At 33.4% G+C, this 20,820-nt stretch overlaps 1 protein-coding gene across 1 annotated transcript in view; it reads left to right on the plus strand.

Moving 5' to 3' along the window:
• LOC126829555 (abnormal spindle-like microcephaly-associated protein homolog) overlaps window positions 1-20,820 on the plus strand; it is a 37,732-nt gene that overhangs the window by 1,598 nt on the left and 15,314 nt on the right. Inside the window, exons 2-15 of the mRNA XM_050559508.2 lie at window positions 540-1,130; window positions 1,824-4,653; window positions 5,029-5,124; window positions 5,327-5,476; window positions 11,904-12,140; window positions 12,651-12,718; window positions 13,023-13,164; window positions 13,571-13,701; window positions 14,262-14,437; window positions 14,835-14,977; window positions 15,613-15,698; window positions 16,318-16,432; window positions 18,309-18,406; window positions 20,324-20,519. Of these exons, the coding sequence (XP_050415465.2) occupies window positions 591-1,130; window positions 1,824-4,653; window positions 5,029-5,124; window positions 5,327-5,476; window positions 11,904-12,140; window positions 12,651-12,718; window positions 13,023-13,164; window positions 13,571-13,701; window positions 14,262-14,437; window positions 14,835-14,977; window positions 15,613-15,698; window positions 16,318-16,432; window positions 18,309-18,406; window positions 20,324-20,519 (5,008 nt within the window). The 5' untranslated portion in view covers window positions 540-590. The remainder of the gene's footprint in view (window positions 1-539; window positions 1,131-1,823; window positions 4,654-5,028; window positions 5,125-5,326; window positions 5,477-11,903; window positions 12,141-12,650; window positions 12,719-13,022; window positions 13,165-13,570; window positions 13,702-14,261; window positions 14,438-14,834; window positions 14,978-15,612; window positions 15,699-16,317; window positions 16,433-18,308; window positions 18,407-20,323; window positions 20,520-20,820) is intronic.

The raw sequence follows: 20,820 nt of genomic DNA on the forward strand, positions 1-20,820 counted from the left end.
AAGAGTTGAACACTGAAATCTTAATCTTATCTTACCGAACAGTTTTTCTGTATTTTCAAATGACATAAAATCATGTGATTCTGGTTTGGCGGCCATTTTAAAATGAACAGAAATTGTGCAAAGCAGTTGGAAATGAAATGGGGTTTAACGTCCTACAGTTCTGCTCTGAACTGGGTTAATGAAGACACGCATACGCCATAATGAGTATTCCCCCTTGTTTTTGATGCAGGGTGGAGGGCCTGACAAAGACAGCTGTCTACCATTTGGATGGGACGAAAAACCGAGGTCCCGTGTATACATTGGTGTGCATGTAAAAGATCCCTTGACGTTAGAATTCGATATAACAGTAGACGTAGTGCCACTGTCCGGGCAAAATTTCCCTCATAACACTCTTTATACCATAGCATTCAAAGAGTATGGTAGGTATTGGCATTGTCTAGATGTATATGGTCTGGTTGTACAGATAGACAAGTGGTTCTGTATTTAGAATGCAACAGAGATATAAACAAATTAATTCTTTTTAATTTTTTAAATTCCAGCAGATGATCAATATTTACATGAATTATAGTGAGTGAAATTACAGAAAAATCATGGCATCAGTAGATAATCCTGACGATTCCTTGTCAACATCAGTATTTAGTGGTAATGGAAATGGAACACCGGGACAAGTGAAAAAAATGAGGAGATCATGGTTTGAAACCCCACCAGCAACAAAACTAGAGATAGCAGTTGATAGGAAAAAAAGGCGCTCTTCTGGAGCAGCAAGGCGCAAGAGTGATGAAGAGATTGAGACACTTGTATTAACCCATTTCACAAATGCTCCTCGAATTGGGTTTGGAACTATAAAAGTTGGGAAAGCAAAATCACGAATATTGATGGTACGCAACCCACATGAATACGAACAGGAAGTAATTGTTGAGCGCTTCCCATATAAGAAAAACTTTTCCATTGATCAGACCAAGTTTGTAGTTGGTGCAGAAGATTATGTCACTCTGTCTATAACATGGTCACCAGATGAAGCATGTACCTGTCGTGAAATGATATTATTTAAAGTGGATGGTGTTTACAGATTACAATCGTATGTGTTTGGTTCAGCGGAAGCTGTTAAGAAACAGAAACCAGTTAAAAAAGTAGGTTATGGGAAAAACTTTAAACTTTACATGTACTACTACATACATGTAATGAATACATACTTATAATGTTCGTAAAATGATTGGTATTCATATTGCCTAATAATTTGTAATCTGCCAATTGTAGGTCTTTCTTTAGGCCTGAAATGTTATCTAAATTATTAATTAGACATTAATTAACTTATCCAGACCATAATCAACCCTCGATGTCATCGCTAGTCTGTGATATTTACTGGGTTTGAATCCGATCTGCTGCTCGACGCTCATTGATGATTAAATCCAAAAATGGATAATCAAGACTGTTTTTTATCGTACCGACTTTAGTAATGATGATCGAGGCTAGGCCTAAAATTCAAAAGCTAAGATCTTGGTTCAGAGTGGATCAATTTGACTCAAATTTTCAGCAAATTCTCTTTATATTATCTAGTTTTTATCTAATCTCCCATAATGCCCCTTTAAGACATGATCACATCTAGATATGGTTATAAAATATGTGCATGTGCTTTCTTTTACCGATACTATTGCACATTTTCATGATAAAAGGAGTCCTGCCATGGACATAATGGCCGTGAACTCGATACACTAAAGATGCCATGGCATTGCAAAAATCCTTCCCTTGTTTTATTATATATTGAAAGTAAGAATTCTGAAAGATTTTGTTTTAATATTTTGAAATTTAATTTTTTTTTTCAGAAAAAAGGTTTGCTTGGAATAAGTGTGAAGAAACCATTTTCAATAATCAACACTCCAGGTCTGGCGTGTATTCGTGACAACTACAGTCCACTGGATGCAGAGAAACCGAGGATGAGTAATTTAAAACCACATCCACCAGCACCCATCAATGAACTCCTGGAATACCAACTATTAGATAAACAGGGTGGTGAGGATAGCACACCACCTCCATTAGAATCAACTGCTATTTCTATATCTTCTGTCGGATATACAGCGAAATCAGAGAGTGTTGATCTAGGTTGCTCACCATCCTTCAGTCCAATATTAAAATCGTCAGAAATAGATGGTTCATGTGTTATTACCGATTCTCGATATTCAGACACCCAATATTCAGTTTTGAGAGATGTCAATAATCTACCTGCTGAAAGTCAAAGGATTTCCACTGATCAAGAAACAATTCTTGCATTCAAAGAAAGTAATGGCTACCAGAAGGAACAGGACACATTGCAGGACACACCAAAAATCCAAAAAGAAAAGAACTCTCGAAATAAGATAAAAGAAAAGGAAAACAAAAACAAAGAGAATTCTCCTTCAAAACGACAACGCATGAAATTGACCAATGACAAAGATGGAAAAGATAAAAAGTTCCTTTCACCAGAAACATTTTTGAACGATTCCTTAAACATGGCACAGAAGAAACCTGTGAAAATTGTTGGACCACAAATAATTGGTGAGAAAACAGTTAGCCCCACTTCATTTTTAGAAAACCTCAATAATACAAAAGGGGAAGAAGAGAACTTGAAGGGTGTTCCAAGTCCCTCTGCACTTCTTCAGAATTCCATTCCTCATAATCTTATCGTTCAGCAATTGAGAAATGTTCGCCTGAGTTTACATGAACACTCATTTGAACAGAAAACAACTGTCAAAACTCCTTTATTTCAAGAGTCTGCAACAAAGGATGTTCGTAAAACTAATTTTCTCAGACAACATCAGGGTAAGAAAGGCAGTGATAGAGTGAACCCAAATGTCCATCATCAGAGTCCGAGACGTACAACTTTTTTAGTGTCTCTGAAGAAAAATAGATCTGTCCAAAAGAAAGATGAATTGTCCAAATCTTCAAAAAAAGGTAGTGGAAAGGCAACCAATGAAGAAAAACCCAAGAGACGAAAATTGTTGACATCAAACAAAGTTGGACAAACACCAATCTCTAAAAATTCCAAACCGACAGATGAAAAAAATGATATTAAAAAAAATAATGATATTGAAACTAGAATTGATTTTAAAGAACAGGCATCAGCTGTCACGCATATAGAACTTGGTGCCAATTATAGTCAAAGTCAGGTGCATCAAATCTTTACTCGCACAGTAACAAAGAACGAATCAGCTGAACCGGAAGTGGAGAAAATCAGGAAAAACTCTGGTAAACGACTTTTTGATGCCAATTCACCTAAAAAGAACAATACGGCCTGTCCACGAACCATCACTAAAGATAAACCATCTCCACATATCCACAACAAGGTCATACTCACAGGAAAGAAATTATTTGAAGAAAATGACAATGTTCTTACACCAAAAAGAGTATCCCCATTTTTGGACGAATTTGGCTCCCCATCCGTCCTTCCTTCCAGCCCAAGTGAAGTTTTTACTAGACGAACCACCTTAACGGTCACAAAAAGTCGTCCTTCAGATGCATTGCTGTATGCTGTTCAAACGGCAGTGAACAACAACTTATTTGAATGCACACCAACTGGGGAAGGCACCAAACTTTTGGAGAATGGTGAGGGCATAGTTGTAGAGGTTGGAGTTAGCGGAAGTCCAGAACTGCCTAAAAAGGAAATGTGTAGCATTTCAGAAAAGGAAACAGTGGAAATATTTACACAAGCACCAGTTTCACCGAATTTGATTGGATCACCTAATCGATTGCCTTCTTCTCCTGATCCTGAAATCGGTCGAAGGTCAACTCATTTAGTCACTTCTCCTAGATTTGTTGATCTGAATTCAGTTAGTCCAAGGAGATTATTTGCAGCAATTGATGATATTGATGAGATCGAAAATATACAATCCTCCAAAGAAAACAGACAAGAAATAATGGAACCCAATATTGAAAATGAAACAGAGAATGTCAGTTTGGTTGTTGGTCAAGATATTGTCACAGAAATGAAAGAAGTATTGACTGAGAGCAGTTTGGTCACTTCCATCAAAGAAGATAGTACAGACATTCTGTTGTCGGAAAAATCAGAATCTTCTCTTTCTTTAAGAAGCTTGAATGATTCTTTTTTGAAAAGCAAAACAGAAGATTCAATAGAATTAGAAGCAGATTCAAGTCTCAAAGACGAGGATAGAAAAAAGGATAAGAGAAATAAAAAAAATCTATCAAATTCTGCTTTATTAGATGTCTCAAACAAAGTAGGTAATAAGATAATCTCAAAGGAATTAAAATCATCCGAAAACAAATATATGGCACCGAATCGTGGTACAAGTTCTGCAAAAGCCAGGCACACTAATTGTGTTTCTTCTACCGGTAAACCTGTGCCAACTAGTAATAGACGATCTATAGCCAGTTCACGAGAGAAACTGAATCTGATTGGCACAGCTAACAAACCTACTTCCAATGATAGAAGAAAGTCAGTACACAGTGGACCAAGAAATCTATCCAACGAGAAAAAACAAGAAAATCTTGTGGCAGATTTTACTAAATCCACTAATAATAGGAACACACCACAAGGCAGACCACTGATCAAAATGGGTTCTGATGATTCATTGATTACTGATAAATCTACTAAAGCAGGTCTTGCCAGAACATCATCAGCACCTCTTAGTGGTAATAATCCACCACTATCGTCCAGGAAAGGTGATTAGATATTTGTTTTGATTAATTGTCCCCTGTCTTTGTAGACAGCAGGGAACTATTAAAATGGATCTGTCTGTCCGTCACACTTTTTGGAACACAATAACCCTCCTTCTAATTGAGGTAGAATGTTCAAACTTACATGTAGTGTAGGTGTCTATTAAGGGACAAGATAACTTTGATTCTAACTTAATGCAGAGTGATGTATTTATTTTGGGATGGTGGCAGGGGACATCTGCCTCACTGTTAGCTTGTTATTGTATAACTTTTTTGTCTTTAGTAGACTGTTTTTTTAAACATGAAATCTAATTGCATGTGCTATTTCAATGGATCTGTAATTTAAATTTTTGATTGAATTTTTTACCATTATTTTTAAAGGACCAAACTTACCTCCAACAAGTTTGAAGAAACAGAGAGGACCAATGAAGGGAGTGGCTCAGTCCAAATTGATGTTGATTAAAAAACCCAAAACCTGTAAGTATTACTCCAGTAAGAATAGAACACATTATATTTTTACCTCAGATTTTTTATATGACAAACATTCTAACCTTGGATAATCAAGATTTTATAATAATAATATGTTAAATTCAATTTTGAAAAAGTGAATATGATTATATTTACAATTCAGGAAATTGTTTTGATTGTTCACTAATCTTTTATTCTGTATCAATTTTAGCTGTTCCTAAACATCCCATGCCATTTGCTGCCAGGAATATGTATTATGATGAAAGATGGCAGGAGAAACAAGAACGAGGATTTTGTCATTGGTTAAATTTTATTCTCACTCCTCCTGAAGAATATAATATTAATGTTGAGAAAACAAAAGGTTAAATTTTGATTCATTTATAATTAAACAGGCATTATGTAAGAGCTAAATCTGCCTATTGCAGGTCTTTCTTTGGGCCTGAAATGCTATATAAATTATTTGACGTTTATTAATATGATGAGAGGACCATAATGACCCTGATAGTACGAAAATCAAGTTTTTTATTCGCCCACATTTTCATGTGATATAATAATGAATAGAATACAATATCAAAAAACCATTGTTTTATCCAATGTTTCATCATTAAAAATACTAAATTCTTCAGGGATGAAGAAGTTAGTGTTTTTACTGATGACGCGTTGGATAAAACGATGTTTTTTTTTATATTGTTCTATTAATTATTGTATATCAATTTATCTGAATGTCAAATGCATCATTTTGACTTAGTCAAAATTGATCCCATCAAACCGTCTGTAATTGGTTTGTGTTACCTGTTTCTATTGATTGGAGAAGTTTCACATTTTCTTGTGGACGTATATTGTCGTCGCCCCTGTCTGTCTGTCCGGTCCACAATTTGTTTGTGGACCCTCTAGAGGTTACAATTTTTGTCAGATTTTGATGAAACTTAAAATATATGTTTATATCCCAAAGATCACAGTTCCTTTCAATATTATAGCGAGATGAACCAAATACCATAAACATCTAAATATAACAAACTTTTTCCCATGGGCACACTGAACTGGGGTTGTGTGTTAGGGTAATACATATTTGGAAACTTTTCCATTCCTTTCAAAAGAACGATGATCCCAAATTAGGAGATTGCTAATTTTAGCTGTCAAAATTGATAAAAACATTACTATGCAGTCATAAATCAAATATTCATTTTGAACTGATGTGAGAAAACACCCTTGAACCAAATAATGGCATGGTGTATTTTGCAATTTTCGTGCATTATAATAATAATAATAACTAGAATTGCGCGCAATGCTGAAGGCTTTCACGGTCGCAAAGGCGTCACACGATCGCCAGATATATGACAAAAGACTATCCCCACCACTCCCCCCCCCCCCCCCCCCAAAAAAAAAAAAAAACCCACACTCTAGCATAACTCAGATATTGACCCCTAAACATGCTCCAACTCGTAAAAATACGCTGTTTTCAATTTTCGATCTCTTTTTTGGGCTACCCATGACAATTAGAAAAATTGTACAAGGGTTTCACACAATACACTACCCAGTAGAATCTCGATTGAGCAAGTTTGAAAGAAATCATTGGCGGCTTTTCCGAGAAAAGTAATTATATAACTGTTAAATTAAACAACGGATAACTCCTACCTCTTAAAATGATTTATATAATTAGTAAATAATTATTATTATCTAATGATTGGTGTTTTGTGACATATATAGTGTAACCAATATATACATTGTACTTTTATAATCAATATGATACTGTGCATTAGTCGTGTTTCTATTCTCATGAATTGAATTTCTTCATGCAATATTTGTAAATCGCCAGTAGGAATAAATGTCTCTTATATAGATACATTATGCTGGCTGGAAATTACACGGTAGGCTATCCTTGGGGACTGTTTGTAAATCGCCAGTAGGAATAAATGTTTCTTATATAGATTCATTATGCTGGCTGGAATTTGCACGGTAGGCTAGCCTTTGGGACTGCGCTGTATCATACCGTCTGTCGTTGAGTTAACTGGCGGGGTTTCGATTCCTCGGTTGTACCTTACAAGGAGTAGGGTCGCCTGTCCAAGCTCGTGGTTTTTCTCCGGGTCCTCCGGTTTCCTCCCACTGCTAATGACTCCTACGCGCAAGCGAATTATTAAAATAATGAACCATATGTTAGTCCCGAAATGACCTCTAAACATGCTCGTACCGCGGCGCTAGTCTTCTTTTATATAGAATTCCAACCGCCAAGGGATCTTTTACGGTCAGACCAATGTGTACACGGGACTTCGGAATCGCGTTCATGTCAGCTACTCAAATATGTAACTGGTTCAAAAATTGATTGAATATTCAATGAAATATCGCCAATTTTCTGGTTTCGTGCACGTTAAAGATTTGACGTCACTAATAAAAATTTAAGTTTAATTAGAGATAGAGTCCATGCTCAAACAACGTCATGCCTTTTATCACAGGTGCAATATTCGATACCACTGTACGATACTACTGCAAACGATTAATAAATTGAACTTTCTTATAAACAGCGCGAGCCGTCGATTTCTGTCCAGATGATTACCGGTATAAGATAATTTTGACACAGAAGCAACAATATTAATTCAAAGGCTAATTATTACACACAGCAATCAACTATTTCTGTTACAGGGTCACTAAACCCATATTTTGGAAAGAAGAAAACACTCATAGTTGAAATAATTTCAGTTCAAATATCATCACTGATAAAAGCACTCTTGAATAGACTCTATACGTTGACAAAACGTACAGATTGTATCCCCTACTTATGTTTCGCTTAACAATGAAAGGTGCCGTGTTCAATTTTCGATCCCTTTGTTCTGCTACTCCTGAAATTTGGAACTGTTGTACAATGGTTTTATATATAACACTACTGATAGGCCTCTCTGTAGAAGAAGTTTCAAAAAAATATTATGTTGACTTTTCGAGAAATAGACCTCTAAAAATGCTCCAAATCGTAAAAATACGACGTTTTCGATTTTCGATCTCATTTTTCGGCTACCCCTGACATTTCAAAAAATGATACAGTGGTTTCTCACAACAGAGTACCCATTTATCTCTCGATTGAGAAAGTTTTTAAAAAATCGTTGGGAGACTTTCCGAGAAACATGCGTCTAAAGTTGCTCGAAATCGCAAAATACCTTACTTTTCAAAGTCACATAACTTTTTAAATTTTTGATAGAAACATGCCGCTTTAGTACCATCCGATAGACAATTCAATTGGCTATTAAACGATATAAAACTTTAACTAATCGACATGAACACAATTGATACATCGCATTTTCCGCACAGGCACCCATTTTTCACAATTTTGTCAAAGTTTGGATAAATGTCTTGACTACTTCCGGTGATTAGAGGATTTTCATTTATAGTTCATGAACTAGTTTGGACCTTCGACTTCATATTCTATAAATTTTAGAAAAATCGTTGGAGCCGTTTTAAAAAAATAAGAACTCTACGATTTGACCAAAATGCGAAAAAAAGTGAAAAATCAAAGTCAACATTTCAGAACAAAACTTATATTGTTGGAATCGGATTGATGTCAGCTATCCAAAAATATAACTGAAATTTCAAAATTCCCAAAAATAAAAAAAAATAGAAAATTTTGAAAATGTTCCATTTTTCACCAAAAAAATGAGAGCGACAAAGTTTCTAAATTCCACAGTTTTGAACTGCTATCGGTTAAGAAATGTCTCCAGCTATCCAAAAATGTAAATATCTGAAGAATCCATTGAGAATTAAGAGAATAAGAGCCGATTTTCAATTTCCGTGCACGTTAAAGATTTGACGCATTTCCGCTATGCGCACACATTTCATTTTACATTTAAGCACTAGCCACCACCCATTTTCACGGGAGAAAACCAAACTTCAGACCTCTATCTCTTATAGTTCCTGAGATATAGCTTCCCCCAAAAAAAAAATAATAAGAATAATAATACCTAGTAAAAACAATAGTCTTTCACCGAAGGTGAAAGCCTAATAATAATAATAAAAACTTTATTTAATGAGGCAACATATTTAGTTTGCAAAAAAAAACTAATCTTCCATAGGTCCCTCCTAAACTACAAAGACATATATACATGTAATATCAGGATAAATTTAAAATCATTAGAAATGCAATAGCATTTTAAAGTGGGAAGTTTGATAAGTCACTCCCAAACTACAAAACATATACATTATACAAGTAGAATATAGGAAGAACACTATAATTACACACAAAATAAAATAGAATGCAGTTGCAAGTTAAAAATAATAAGTATGTCATCAGTTGAATATTATGGTTCCTACAGTGTGCAAAATAGATGAGTTTTCAGTTTAATCTTAAAATTTTCAACATTTTTACACATCTTTATGTCAAAAGGCAGATTGTTCCATAAAAGACATGCAGAATAATGAAAAGTACGTTTCATGGATTCCGTTTTGCATTTTTGAAGAAAAAGAGATTTACTGGTCTGTGAACGGAGCAAGATATCCGTTTTGGAAACAAGAGATTTTTCAATAAAATGGAAATTTAGATAAAGTGGAGTATTAAATGTAATAATTTTGAATGATAAGACAATTTTATTGTAAAGAATCCTCTGTGTAAGGGTAAGCCAACCGAGTTTAGTAAATAAAGAGGTGGACGGAGTTTCAATCGGTGCATCAAGAATAGCTCTTGCTGCCCTCTTTTGTAATTTTAAAAGAATGTCTAATCTACTTTTGGTAGCATTTCCCCAAATAATAGAGCAATAATCAAATATTGGTAGTATGTAACTGTTATAAAACAAAATTCTTGTCTCGTAAGGTAAATGATCTTTTATCTTATTTAGGAGAAATATTTTTGATGCAAGTTTTTTAGACATATCTGCTATCTGTGCTTCCCAATTAAGGTCTTGGTCAATTTGAATTCCAAGTAATTTTGCGGTAGTAACCGTCTCAATTTTCTCACCATGGAGAGATAAAGTTAGGTTTTTCTGATTTCTTTTGTGTTTTGTTGAAATCAGCATTGATTTTGTTTTCGAAGGATTGATTACCATCCCATTGTTTTCACACCATTCAGCAACCAAATAGAGATCATTTTGGAGATTTTTGGCGATGGATAAAATATCTTTGTGTGAACAATGCAGGGTACTGTCATCAGCAAACAAATCTATCTGACTTGATTCAATATTGAGTGGGAGATCATTTATAAAAATTAGGAATAGGAGAGGACCCAGGATCGAACCTTGTGGAACCCCGCATTTGACTGTAGTAATTGAGGAGGTAATTGATCCTAAACATACTTTTTGCTTCCGTGAGTCAAGATATGATTCAATCAAAATTTGTGAATTATTATCAAATCGATAAAGATGTAGTTTTTCAATAATAAGCTTATGATCAATGAGATCAAATGCTTTGCTAAAATCAAGATACACTATACCACTCATCGCACCATTATCGATAGCATCAAGCCAATTATCTGTCATTCGGATCAGTGCAGTAGCACATGAATGATTTGATCTAAATCCAGATTGGTAAGCATAAAGAACATTGAAGGTTTCCAAATAAGTTTGAATTTGAGTGCTCAAGTGCCTTTCGAATATTTTTGAAATTGTGGGGAGAATTGAGATTGGCCTATAATTGTTCGGATCATCTTTAGCTCCCTTCTTATGTATAGGAATAATTTTAGCCAGTTTAAGGGCACTGGGGAACATGTTTTGAGAAATACAAAGATTAATGATATATGTCAAACTGCTACAAATTGTATACGCAGACAATTTTAAAATTTTGGGTCCAATACCATCACACCCAATGGCTTTGTTACTATTTAAACTCAATAAATGTTTTAATACCTCTGTGGTAGTAATACAATTAATAGAAAAGTTGTTATTTGGGGGAATCTTATCATTTACGTAATCTGATATCTTTCGTTTGCACTCTTGAGAAAGTGGTGTATAGGGGGGCTTAATGTCATCAGTTAAATTAGTGAAGTAATCATTCATCACATTAGCAATAGCATTTAGATCATTAACTGTTGTTTTTCCATATTTAATACTATTGGGATAAGGGCAATTATTGGGTTTATTTTGTATGTCACTAAAATATCTCCATATGTTTTTAGATTGCTCTTCATTTTCGATAGAGTCCTTGATAAAGTTTTTTTTGGCTTTATTAATGAGATTTTTGGTTTTATTTCTCCATATTCTATAGTCGTCACACCTCTTGGAGGCTTTAAAGAAGTCCCTGAACTTTCGGGCTTTATTTATTTCCTCATTAAACCACTTCGGTTGATAGTATCTTTTTACTCTTTTTCGCTTTTGCGGAGCATGGCAGTCTAAAACACCTATAAAAAGGTTATACCAAGTATCAAGGGCAGAATTTGGGTCATCAATTGACTCGACTAGTTCAAATGGAATTTTAGCAAGATCATTAATAAAATTAGAATCATCAAAGTTTTTGTAATTTCTGTATAGAATTTCCAAGTGGTTGTGTCATTCTGTATTAACAATCTGCTGTATATTGTATTTTTATCATAAGAACTACCCTTTTTGTTTAAAATATTTTTAATATATCTACTATTTTTTTTTTTTCTTTTGTTCTGTATCTCTTTTTGTAAATAATTTATTCATATTCATTTTGACAATTTTAATCTGAACTGGTTTGAGTCAATGAGTTAATAATTAAATTCACCATAATGACAGTAACTGACTTTATTCCTGAATTAAAAAGATAGATGTACGAGATCTAAAATTAATGAAAATCAAGACTCTTGGTTTCTGAGTAAAGAAGTTATTGTTTATTTGCAATTTTATTGTTTATTTCAGTGGACGCTGGAAAATTGTTTGTTGATGGTATGAAGGGTAGTACTAGATTAGCACCAACTAAAGAAGTTTTATCTATTAGAGCCTATGCTGCAAGACGAAGAATGAACAAATTACGACGAGCATCTTGTTTACTTTACCAATCACAGACAGTGGTACATGTCATACGTAAAGTAGAGATTGAAGTAGAGAGTAGACGATTGGCTGTAAGAAAAGATAGAATGCTTCATGCTGATTTAGGTTTGTTATATAATGAGAACTGGACTAAGAAAGATGACAAGTACATTGTTGTGAGGAGTTTTTAAATATGCTTGAGATCATATTTTTTATTTCGTTAGTGACAAAAAATCAAACTTGAAAATTCTGTGTTTTGCAGGGATTTTTTGACTTGCATATGTAAATTCATATTGACTGTAAGGGCAACTTCTTGAAAAAACAAAATAGATAATCAACTCTTTTAGATTTTTCGCCTTTTTCTAGCAGGAACTAAATGAAGTTTATTATTTCCCAAAAAGTGCTAAGAATTGGAAAATTCGTTTTCTGACAATATAGTCCCATGCATTGGAAGTTGACTAAGTAGAGACAAAATTTGAAGCTGTTTGTATCATCTGTCTTTTGTTGGCTAATGACCTGTTTTATACTAGATAAGTGTTCTGTTTTGTTTGATGCCAAGGATCTCATAATATATCACAAATCATTGTCAGAATTACACAAATACATGTCATTTAGGATTGATATATTTTTTTTCAGGAATTAAACAGAAAATATTAGATATGTTATTATGTTATAATCCACTGTGGCTTAGAATTGGACTAGAGGTAAGATTTTACAGCCACTGCTTGCATCTCTTTATAAATCACCTCCTGAACTCCAGTCTTATCTGTTGTGTCTGTGGCCGTTTTATCTTGATATAGATTTGTAACCACCACTGCTTTTGTGTTGCCAGTGGTGCTACTTGGTCACATAAGATTAGTAGTAAAAATTAAAGATTTACTAATAGGCAATAGTAAGATTATATTACTACAGTCTAATAATAATAAAATTTTGTCTTATTTGTTATTTGGTGAGGTGATATTGTTGTTTTAATAAAAATAATAACATTGAATTTCTTTCTATTTTTAGACTATATTTGGTGAAATGATATTATTACAGTCTAATAATGATGTTATTGGTTTATCAAGATTTATAGTGTATCGTTTATTAAGTAATCCAGATATAGTATCAGAATATGCCCACCCTACTGTTCCTCATTTATATAGAGATGGTATGTCATATTGAAGTAATTTTTGAAATCTTTGATTAGACATTCGGGATTGGAATTACATGCTCCGGATTTGAAACTTATCAGGCTGATTCACCACTGATAATTAAGTAACCATAGAATATCGACCATTGATACATTCAACCATCTCCAGTTGTCACAGCAGAAACATGATTGCTTTCTTCAATTATGTCACAATTCAACTGGCACCACATCATTTATCAGATCTGACAGAACTAGATTCTTGTCACTTGATTGCATTTCTGTCAATTCAGAACATTTAATGGTTTTGTTTATTTTGACTAAAAATTTCAGAGTTGTCTAAAAATTCTTGTTGTCCATGAGTCTCAATCAATAGAATAGAATTTGTTGCATTATCACAGGTTAACCGGCATATTTTGTTTTTTAGGTTTTGCAGAAGCTATATCATCACATACATTAAAGAAGTTTTTATTATTAGTGTATTTCTTAGATCACGCTAAACAGTCTCGTCTGATTGATCATGACCCATGTTTATTTTGTAAAAATGCTGATATGAAGGTAGGTTTATTAATTGTGTGTATTTAGCACAAATTTCTTTCACATTTGGAAAATATCAAAGCAGGGAAATTTTAGCCAGGACAGCAGCACCACAACAGCCTGCTTTTATTACAAATTCCACATGTCAAGGGTACTTGTATGTGCTCACTAATGTGTACGTGGTACCTCAGATTTTCATCCCATCGAACGATTTGGCCCTTCATCATGACATGGGGAAACCATGCCTGAAAATTCTGATTGAATTTTGTCTACTAACACCTGGATTAAACCCTGGACCTCCTACTCAATGAGCCACCCTATTAGAATCTATAAGTCTGGAAATAAGCATCCTATCATTGACATACCCGACATCAACCTCTGAATTATTAAGACACAATTTATATTGTCTAGGGCCATATGACGGCTCTGATTTTCCTCTTGTGTGTTTTTTTATTTATATTTTTAATGCATGCTGTGCACACACAGTTAAAAATCATTGTTTCAACTCCCAAATATGTGTGTAAGATTTTGTAAACTGTGAATGATACGCCTTTGATTTGTTGTATTTTGTTTTTTAAAAGGCAAGTAAGAATTTCCTGGTACAGTTTTCACGTGATTTCTTGTCAGGAGAAGGAGATATCACGAGACATTTAGCTTATCTGGGTTACGTTGTAAATCATACCCAGACAGCGTTGGATGAATTTGACTATGCTGTTACAGCCCTGGGAGTTGATTTGCGTGATGGATTAAGATTAACGTAAGTCATATGAGCACATTTTTTTTAATTCTTTGTCTTGTTAAAATTTTGTTCTCTGTTTATCTAAATTTAATGAACCCCCCAAAATTAGACTTCGGGATTCATGGCTCTTAAATACTCAATATAAAAACTACATTAAAAAGTTAGTTCAAACAGACAAATGATATTAAAATTTATTTAGATTTTGAAATGAATAATAGCTTGTATTTATTTATATTTGCGAATTGTTATTTTTGAGTTGTCTTGAAAATCCTACTTAAATTTTTCTGTTTAATATCTCAGAGACTCTATGGGGATACTTGATTGATTGAACTTTCCGGAATTGAATTAGCTTAATACCAAAAATAGTATAGTATATGAATATTATGTGTAGTAAGAATTGTGTTTAAATTTGTAGACGAGTAATGGAGTTTTTAAGCAATGATTGGAGTCTGATGTCAAGATTACGAGCACCAGCAATCAGTCGACTACAGAAAATACATAATGTAGAGGTTGTTTTCAAAGAACTGACTAAGAGAGGCTTGGATGTGTCATTACTAGGTAACTCTATTTTAATGTACTAATAGCGTCTGAAATCCAGCAAGATGGGCTATCCATTGGGACTGGAAATATTCATAAATGTTAGAAAATATTTGTGCTTCACATGTAAAAATGTCTGAATATAAACAGGGGGACGGGGGTAACTGTGCATTCACTTTCCTTATAACCATATTATCTCCCCTTAGACTACAAAACTAATTTTTGCTAAAGCATAAAATCAATCTGGCGACTTCAAGTTTTCTTTAAAAAGCTTTGAGATGTGTAGGCAGTCACCACTAAAGGCATTATCCAATTCTCTTGTCTTATTTTAGATTGTGTCAGCATTTAAGAAAGAGTTGTCCTGCTTGAATAGGGACCAGACTACCAAATAGTTTTTCATATTGCTATTTCTACAACAAATGTCTAAATTATTAAATCTTGCAAATTTTCACGATTGACATGCTTTAGTTATACTTGAGAGAATCAAGTCTGAAATGTTTATAAAAAATGGGAATTTTAATATTGATCCCATGTTACAGTTTCTATGAACAAAATGAACAAGAGCCTAATTTTGTCCAAGTATAATATCATATGCACATCACAACACATACTAAGGTGATAAAGTATTTTGTAAAAAGAAAAAAATTGTTTTCCAGAAACTAAGCTGAATGCTCGGGATATAGTTGATGGACATAAAGAAAAGACGCTGAGTTTATTATGGCATATTATATTTCATTTCCAGGTAGATTATTTTTTTTTTTAGAAAACCTAACCCTTACATTTAAATTTGTTTTTAACCACAATTGCTTGAAATAGTAATGGTTATTTCCACAGAAACAAAAGAATGGGGAAGGTGAGGATCCCCGCCCCTTCGAACATCCTATAATCCCTGATTTTAGATAAGAGTATATCACCATCAAAAACACAGGTAAAATAACCAGGTAATACAGAGCACTGGATGATTACAATAGCAAGTAAAGCCCTTTAAGCAGTTACTAAGTAAGCCACGAAAACTGTGCCTAGGGAGGTTATCGACATGGTCAAGTATAAGAAAATTTTGGACATTGCTAATATAGCTTCTATTTTCTGGCCTCTATATAGCATGTCATTGAAAATCACAGATAAGAGTAACATATAGTCATTTAATACAATATCTTTTGTGTTTACTTATTTGTTAGTGCAGATCATCATTCAAGGGTAGAAACTAGTGCAGTCATGTGAATGCACATCAGTTACGCTTTTATTGTATACATGTAGCTGTTACTGAACCAAGTGAAGGAAACACTTAATATCTTGAGGTAATAAGTTTAAAAGGTTTCACTTTTCATTGTTTTGATAATCTTTTTTTATTGATCTTTTAGGTTGATGTATTAATAGATATTGAACAACTCAAGTCCGAAATTGCAATCCTGGAAAAGACATTGCGTGTAAAAATTAGCATGCAGAAATTATTAAAATTGCATGTTGATAACCAAGGTAAAAGCATGCTTTCGAAATTTATTGTCTTTGCATTCGCGGGAATTTCAAATTTTTTTATTCCATTATCATATATGACTTATGGGCGTTGAGCAGTCTAAAAAGCACATTTTAAAGCTAGCACTGTAAGTTTTTTTTCCTAAGATATGACATTTTTTATTATTTGGGGTGGTAAACTACACACTAATCACCAAAAAAATACCATCTTTATTTACCAATTATGTTCCAAAATTGGCCCAACAGCATGATAATAAAACGTGCTGATGACAACAAAAGTTGAATTTTCCCAGTTATGCCTGCATGGATTTCCATCGAATCCAAGAAACGGTCAGACTGGTATGTGTCCTGTGTTATTTTATCGGACCATAACTTCATGGATTATGGCCCCTGATTGTTTGAAAAATCACGCTTTTAGCTTGGGGACACTCTAGAGGTCACAATTTTCATCTGACTTTGATGAAACTTGAAATGTATGTTTATTACCCAAAGATCTTGGTTCCTTTCGATATTTGTGCATATCGGATTGTAACTTCCCGAATTATTCCTCCTGATTGTACAAAATTTCGAGTTTTTAACTTTTGTCTCTCTAGAGGTCACAATTATTATCCGATTTAAAAAATCGTCAGAACATATCACCGTTACACCGTATTGTAGATTGAGTTCGAATTTCGTGAAAATCGGAACAAAATGACCGCCCCTCATATGCAAATAGTGTAAAAATATGGTATATGGTGGACCCTCTAGATGCCACAATTTTGGTCTGAATTTGATAAACTTAAAATTATGTTCATATCACAAAGATCTTGGTTCCTTTTGATAATCATGCATATCCAAACATATCTTTCTGTATTATGGTCCCTGATTATTCGAAAAATTGCATTTTTAGCTTGTGGACCTGTTAGAATAGAAGTCACAATTTGTATTCAATTTTAATAAACGTTTAAATTTATCACCATTTCACATCAATGAAGTTTGAATTAGAATTTTGTGAAAATATGACCCAAACTGCCGAGACTTTGGAACACAATAACTCACATTCTAATTGAGCTAGAATGTTAAAACTTGGTGTAGGCGTTCATTAGGTGAATTTCTTGATGGAGTTCGATGATAAACATTGTCTGCTTACGGTAAGCAGAGATAAGCAATCTGATTGGGTGATGCTTTGGGACATGATAACTTTGGTTTTAATTAAGTGAGAGTGGTGAAACTCCGAGTATAGATACATTATATCATTACCTTGACTAAGTTCGATGATGAGAATTTTCTGCTTAGGCTAAGGCGCAATAAGCAATTTGAATGGTCAAGACTTTGGAACATAGCAACTCTGCTTTTAAATAAGGTAGAATGTTTAATCTTGATGTAGATGTTCATTAGGTGAATGTTTTGACTGAGTTCAATGATTAACATTCGAGCTAAAGCTAAGCAGAGCTAAGAAATTTCATTGGTCGATGCTTTGTGACAAGATAGCTTTAATTCTATCTGATAGAGAGTGATGAAACTTGGTGTATAGTTGATAATCAGTTTGATTGCTTGAAAAAAATAAATGTGCAATTAATTAATGTGTCATCTATTTATTTTGGGGTTTCAGCGGGGACATCACCCTCACTGTTTGCTTGTTTTTAGCTTGTTCTCTATCTTTCTCTTGCAAAATATGGGAATATCGTGCCTGGCAACCGCTTGTTGTATTTTACTTCCAGGGTTAAGGCCCTTGTTTTAGTTTGTATCACCTTGTGAACCCTCAAAGGATGAAAATTAAATATGCAACACCCCTGTTGACTGCTCGGCCGCTTTAGCTGTTGTGGGCGTATGTTTCATTGCCTGGCAACCTATCTTTCTTTTTTATATTGTATCCACATATATTTGATTTTATTTGCAGCCCGTCGTGATTCTGGAGAAGCAGACGTATTAAAAAATGAAAGATTGACACTGCTGTTAAAATGGTGTCGTCTTGTCTGCTTACATTATGGAATAAAGGTAATATTTTACAATGTGTTATGCGATCAACATTAAATATGAATCTTAAACGTACAGATTATTCTTTGAAAATAGAATTATTCTTTAATATGAGCACTAGAGAACTAGCTCTTTGTTCTTGTCATGTTAATAATGTCTAATTGATAATTTATATAGAGAGGTGCAATAGTCAGATTTAGCTCTTGAATAATACCCCTTCAAATATAGGCTCTAGAGGCTAAAGTTAATATATCCGATTGACTTTAAATTTATACACAGTGTTTAAGGTCATGAGACGAAGAAGCCTATTGATTTTCAACGATTTCCGATAATTACTGCCAGAGTTATGACCCTTAATAACTTTGAAAAATCTTGTGGATGCTCTAGAGGCTAAAGTTAATATCCGATTGACTTTAAATTTATACACAGTGTTTAAGGTCATGAGCCGAAGAAACATTGATTTTCAATGATTTCCGATAGTTACTGGCTGCTAATATCTGATTGACTTTAAATTTATTCACTGTGTTTAAAATAAATTCATGAGATGCAGAAGCCTTTTGATTTTGAACAATTTTCTATAATTACTGCCAGAGTTATGGCCCTTGACCTATTTGAAAAATCTTGTTGACGCTCTAGAGGCTAAAGTTAATATAAATCTGTTTTATCATCTGGGGTTCCTCAAGGTTCTGTTCTTGGTCCTATTTTATTTACCCTTTATACATCACTATTAGGTGATATTGTCAGAAAATATGGTCTCAGCTTTCATTTGTATGCCAATGATACTCATTTATATATTTCATTTACAACTAATTGTCCATCTTCTTTCAATTTATCAAAATTGCAACTTGAGAACTGTATTAGTGAAATTAGAAAATGGATGTCAAAGGAACCTCCCTGTTGTAATTGGTAATTGTGATATTTGTTCATCTTATTCTGCCCGTAATATTGGCGCAATCTTTGATAGTTTTATGCTAAAAATATGGGAGCTCAAGTAAATAATATTTGTAAATTGTGTTATTTTAATATCAGAAATATAGGTAAAATACGTAAAATTGTAACTGTAGATGCCACTAAGTCACTTGTTAATTCTCTGATCACTCTTGATTAGATAACGTTAATTCACTTTTAGATGATTCGCCTTTAAATCTTATAGATAAATTACAAAAAGTACAGAATACTGCAGCTAGACTTGTTACTTTAACTAAGAAATGCGATCACATAATTCCTGTTTTATATAATTTACACTGGTTACCTGTTAAATATCAAATTGATTTTAAGATTTTATTACTTACTTTTAAATGTTTAAATAATTTAGCTCCTGTTTACCTCTCTGATCATTTATAACTTTATACACCTGGCCGGACATTACGTGTATCAGATAAACTACTTTTAAAGCTCAAAACTGCTCAACTATTCTCTTATGGTCAGCGCTATTTTACATGTAGTTTTCAAGCACCTGTTTTATGGAATAATCTGCCATTTAGTTTAAGATGTTGTACATCTCTATATTCTTTTAAAAAACGACTTAAACACATTTATTTATTCAGGCTTTTAACTGACTCTGTATACAACTGTTAACATGTCCATAATCTTATTGTTTCTTCATGTTGTCACTTTGTAAAGTACACCTGAACATGTTATATGAAAGGGTGCACAATAAATATCCTGTAATAATAACAATAATAATAATAATAAATTGTTTAAGGTCATGAGACAAACAATCGAAACAAATTCTAATGTTTTCTGATAATTATTTCATGGGTTATATTACTTGTAATCAGATTTTCATGAGTTGTAAATATTCTCATTTCTGACAAAAGATAAAAAAAAAAGTGACAACACTTGTTCACTGCCCAGAGGACTTAGCTGCTGTGGGTGTATGTTTCCTTGTCTGGCAACCAATCTTTACCTAATTAGTAAAAGAATGTATTTTTATAGATCGAGAACTTCAGTGTATCATTTTCTGATGGTCGTGCCCTGTGTTATTTAATACACCATTATTATCCTACCTTATTACCACAAGATCTTATCAAGAAACAAACCACATTAAGTTACATGGAAGAAATGGAAACTAAGGAAGAAGAAGAATTTGATTCAGATGCTAGTTTTGATTGGAGTCAAACACCTCATTCTGGTAATATTTATTTAAATCTATTTCTATGATCAAATCATTTTAGTACAGGACTCTTTTTAGATTTTTTGTTACTTGTATCCAGTTCGTTTTATCTAAAGTAATACAATATGTTTAAGATAAAACCATTTTAGTACCAAAAACAAGTTCATGATTGAATTGGTATTTACAGACTGATATACAACTTGCATCAAGCAACTGAAACTTAGCAGAATCTACTCTGCTTAAGTTATAATATTGGAAGGCATGGCAATATTAAAATCAAAGTATGGTGTTGACAAGATTTTAATTGATTAAAACTTGT

This window comes from Patella vulgata, chromosome 1 (assembly GCF_932274485.2).
Source record: "Patella vulgata chromosome 1, xgPatVulg1.2, whole genome shotgun sequence".
Taxonomy (NCBI): Eukaryota; Metazoa; Mollusca; class Gastropoda; family Patellidae; genus Patella; species Patella vulgata.